At 50.5% G+C, this 4984-nt stretch overlaps 1 protein-coding gene across 1 annotated transcript; it reads left to right on the top strand.

Moving 5' to 3' along the window:
* The first annotated feature begins 415 nt into the window (after positions 1–415).
* Positions 416–2221, top strand: LOC138364560 (PE-PGRS family protein PE_PGRS4-like). The gene has a single exon (XM_069324220.1). It carries the CDS (start codon positions 416–418, stop codon positions 2219–2221), a length of 1806 nt encoding a protein of 601 aa, XP_069180321.1.
* Positions 2222–4984: the final 2763 nt, after the last annotated feature.

The following is a 4984-nucleotide window of genomic DNA, read 5'->3' as shown; positions in this document are numbered from 1 at the left end:
TATATGGACGGGGGTTCTATATGGACGGGGGTTCTATATGGACGGGGGTTCTATATGGACGGGGGTTCTATGTGGACGAGTGTTCTATGTGGACGGGGGTTCTATATGGACGGGGGTTCTATGTGGACGGGGGTTCTATGTGGACGGGGGTTCTATGTGGACGGGGGTTCTATGTGGACGGGGGGTTCTATATGGACTGGGGTTCTATATGGACGGGGGGTTCTATGTGGACGGGGGGTTCTATATGGACTGGGGTTCGATGTGGACGGGGGGTTCTATAAGGACTGGGGTTCTATATGGACCGGGGTTCTATATGGACGGGGGTTCTATGTGGACGGGGGTTCTATATGGACGGGGGTTCTATGTGGACGGGGGTTCTATATGGACGGGAGTTCTATATGGACGGGAGTTCTAAATGGACGGGGGGTTCTATATGGACGGGGGTTCTATATGGACGGGGGTTCTATGTGGACGTGGGTTCTATATGGACGGGGGTTCTATACGGACGGGGGTTCTATATGGACGGGAGTTCTATATGGACGGGGGTTCTATATGGACGGGGGTTCTATATGGACGGGGGTTCGATGTGGACGGGGGTTCTATGTGGACGGGGGTTCTATATGGACGGGGGTTCTATATGGACGGGGGTTCTATATGGACGGGGGTTCTATGTGGACGGGGGTTCTATATGGACGAAGGTTCTATATGGACGGGGGTTCTATATGGACGGGGGTTCTATATGGACGAAGGTTCTATATGGACGAGGGTTCTATATGGACGGGGGTTCTATATGGACGGGGGTTCTATATGGACGAAGGTTCTATATGGACGAGGGTTCTATATGGACGGGGGTTCTATATGGACGGGGGTTCTATATGGACGGGGGTTCTATGTGGACAGGGGTTCTATGTGGACGGGGGTTCTATATGGACGGGGGTTCTATATGGACGGGGGTTCTATGTGGACGTGGGTTCTATATGGACGGGGGTTCTATATGGACGGGGGTTCTATATGGACGGGGGTTCTATGTGGACGGGGGTTCTATATGGACGAAGGTTCTATATGGACGGGGGTTCTATATGGACGGGTGTTCTATATGGACGAAGGTTCTATATGGACGAGGGTTCTATATGGACGGGGGTTCTATATGGACGGGGCTTCTATATGGACGAAGGTTCTATATGGACGAGGGTTCTATATGGACGGGGGTTCTATATGGACGGGGGTTCTATATGGACGAAGGTTCTATATGGACGGGGGTTCTATATGGACGGGGGTTCTATATGGACGAAGGTTCTATATGGATGAGGGTTCTATATGGATGGGGGTTCTATATGGACGAAGGTTCTATATGGACGGGGGTTCTATATGGACGGGGGGTTCTATATGGACGGGGGGTTCTATATGGACGGGGGTTCTATATGGACGGAGGGTTCTATATGGACGGGGGTTCTATATGGACGGGGGGTTCTATATGGACGGGGGGTTCTATATGGACGGGGGTTCTATATGGACGGGGGTTCTATATGGACGGGGGTTCTATGTGGACGGGGGGTTCTATATGGACGGGGGTTCTATATGGACGGGGGTTCTATATGGACGGGGGTTCTATGTGGACGGGGGTTCTATATGGACGGGGGCTCTATATGGACGGGGGTTCTATATGGACGGAGGTTCTATGTGGACGGGGGTTCTATATGGACGGGGGGTTCTATATGGACGGGGGTTCTATATGGCCGGGGGTTCTATATGGACGGAGGTTCTATATGGACGGGGGTTCTATATGGACGGGGGTTCTAAATGGACGGGGGGTTCTATATGGACGGGGGGTTCTATATGGCCGGGGGTTCTATATGGACGGAGGTTCTATGTGGACGGGGGTTCTATATGGACGGGGGTTCTATATGGACGGGGGGTTCTATATGGACGGAGGTTCTATGTGGACGGGGGTTCTATATGGACGGAGGTTCTATGTAGACGGGGGTTCTATATGGACGGGGGTTCTATATGGACGGGGGGTTCTATATGGACGGAGGTTCTATGTGGACGGGGATTCTATATGGACGGGAGGTTCTATATGGACGGGGGGTTCTATGTGGACGGGGGTTCTATATGGACGGGGGTTCTATATGGACGGGGGGGTTCTATATGGACGGGGGTTCTATATGGACGGGGGTTCTATATGGACGGGGGTTCTATATGGACGGGGGTTCTATGTTGACGGGGGGTTCTATGTGGACGGGGGTTCTATGTGGACGGGGGGTTCTATGTGGACGGGGGTTCTATGTGGACGGGGGGTTCTATGTGGATGGGGGTTCTATATGGACGGGGGTTCTATGTGGACGGGGGTTCTATATGGACGGGGGGTTCTATATGGACGGGGGTTCTATGTGGACGGGGGTTCTATATGGACGGGGGTTCTATATGGACGGGGGTTCTATGTGGACGGGGGTTCTATATGGACGGGGGGTTCTATATGGACGGGGGTTCTATGTGGACGGGGGTTCTATATGGACGGGGGTTCTATATGGACGGGGGTTCTATATGGACGGGGGTTCTATATGGACGGGGGTTCTCTATGGACGGGGGTTCTATGTGGACGGGGGTTCTATGTGGACGGGGGTTCTATATGGACGGGGGTTCTATATGAACGGGGGGTTCTATATGGACGGGGGTTCTATATGGACGGGGGTTCTATATGGACGGGGGTTCTATGTGGACGGGGGTTCTATATGGACGGGGGCTCTATATGGACGGGGGTTCTATATGGACGGGGGTTCTATATGAACGGGGGGTTCTATGTGGATTGGGGTTCTATGTGGACGGGGGTTCTATGTAGAAACCAATATGCATTTTATATAAAAATTAATTAGCAATTTATTATTAATTATCAGGGGTAAGCGCCAAGCCATTACGACTATATAGCACTGGGAAGGGGTCAGGATAAGGATTTGGGATGGGACGGTGGGAAGGAATGGTGCCCAACCACTTATGGACGGTCGGGGATTGAACGCCGACCTGCATGAAGCGAGACCGTCGCTCTACCGTCCACCCCAAGTGGTTGAATTTATTCGGAGCCCAGCTCGTTCTGACCAGGAGTCAAGATTAAGTGGTTGCTTAACTGCTTAACAAGCAGTTAAGCAACCACTTACGAATGAACTTCTAACAACTTTTCTCAATATTCAGCGCCATTGTTTACATTTAGTAGATAATTTACCCGCATAGAAATCGCTCATCCAAATGATGTTATTGTTATTAAACAGCCTCAGAGCGCTTCGGTGCTCATCAGCTGTTTATGTAAACAAAGGCGCCAGAGACTGAGAAAATATGTAGAGGTTCGAACGTGGTTGCTTAAATGCTTGTCGAATCGTGGCCACCTGCCCAGATCGGCTCCAGCGTGGCCTAAACAGTGCTTATCACTCTCCAACGACCCTGGGGCCCAAGACCCATATGTTCCTTATCGCCTATCTTAATTGCTTCTTGCTGCCAATTGAAGCGTACTTTGAGTGCCTCTTCGTGCCCTGCTTCGGCAATAAGTACTGCCCCATGCCCCTTATACATGCCACTTACTGCCCAGAGTCACTTAGAGGCTGAATGCCCCTGAGCACTTACCATAAGTAAAATGCCTAGTGAGTGACGCTTGTCAGTGAGTGACGCTTGTCAGTGAGTGACGCTTGTCAGTGAGTGACGCTTGTCAGTGAGTGACGCTTGTCAGTGAGTGACGCTTGTCAGTGAGTTACAACATTTTGTATAGGTGGGAGGGAGGAGGGTAAATCATGTGGAGAGGTATAGACGAAATTTTTCAGTTATATGGAATATAGTGTGAGTTATGATAGCAGGCGGGCTGTCCACCTTGCTGACACGATGTTATGATAGCAGGCGGGCTGTCCGCCTTGCTGACACCATGTTATGATAGCAGGCGGGCTGTCCACCTTGCTGACACGATGTTATGATAGCAGGCGGGCTGTCCACCTTGCTGACACCATGTTATGATAGCAGGCGGGCTGTCCACCTTGCTGACACGATGTTATGATAGCAGGCGGGCTGTCCACCTTGCTGACACGATGTTATGATAGCAGGCGGGCTGTCCGCCTTGCTGACACCATGTTATGATAGCAGGCGGGCTGTCCGCCTTGCTGACACGATGTTATGATAGCAGGCGGGCTGTCCACCTTGCTGACACCATGTTATGATAGCAGGCGGGCTGTCCGCCTTGCTGACACGATGTTATGATAGCAGGCGGGCTGTCCGCCTTGCTGACACGATGTTATGATAGCAGGCGGGCTGTCCGCCTTGCTGACACGATGTGTGGGTGTTGGCAGCTAAGCTAAGCTGGCTCCCTCTTGTCAGGGAGCTGTGAGTGTGTGAGAGGTTCTTCACATGTATTTCACCATATGTGGATGTTCATAGATGAGCAATGTGTAGCAAACACACATACACAGATGTTTGTATTCATATGCAGGCGATGAGTCACAATAACGTGGTTGAAGTATGTTGACCAGACCACACACTAGAAATTGAAGGGACGACGACATGAATACATGTTTCATGAATACAAACATGAATACATGTTTGTATTCATGTTTTGATGATCTGTCTGCAATAGTCATCATTTCATTTTCCAGTTGATGAACTTGTATGTTGGATCAATATTGTTGGATTTAGTGTTCCCTTGAGAAGATATCATCAAGCTGCCCTTGAGAAGATATCATCAAGCTGCCCTTGAGAAGATATCATCAAGCTGCCCTTGAGAAGATATCATCAAGCTGCCCTTGAGATGATATCATCAAGCTGCCCTTGAGAAGATATCATCAAGCTGCCCTTGAGATGATATCATCAAGCTGCCCTTGAGAAGATATCATCAAGCTGCCCTTGAGAAGATATCATCAAGCTGCCCTTGAGAAGATATCATCAAGCTGCCCTTGAGAAGATATCATCAAGCTGCCGGTACCAGCCATTAAAGACTCTGGAAGCTGATCTCAGC

The sequence above is a fragment of the Procambarus clarkii genome, chromosome 13 (genome assembly GCF_040958095.1).
Source record: "Procambarus clarkii isolate CNS0578487 chromosome 13, FALCON_Pclarkii_2.0, whole genome shotgun sequence".
NCBI lineage: Eukaryota > Metazoa > Arthropoda > Malacostraca > Decapoda > Cambaridae > Procambarus > Procambarus clarkii.
Note: the sequence above shows the minus strand (reverse complement) of the source record. Positions and strands in the feature narration are given on the sequence as shown.

Excerpts from the sequence above, each read along its gene's own strand:
- LOC138364560 (XM_069324220.1), top strand. The coding sequence starts at position 416 with ATGGACGGGGGGTTCTATATGGACGGGGGTTCTATATGGACGGGGGTT.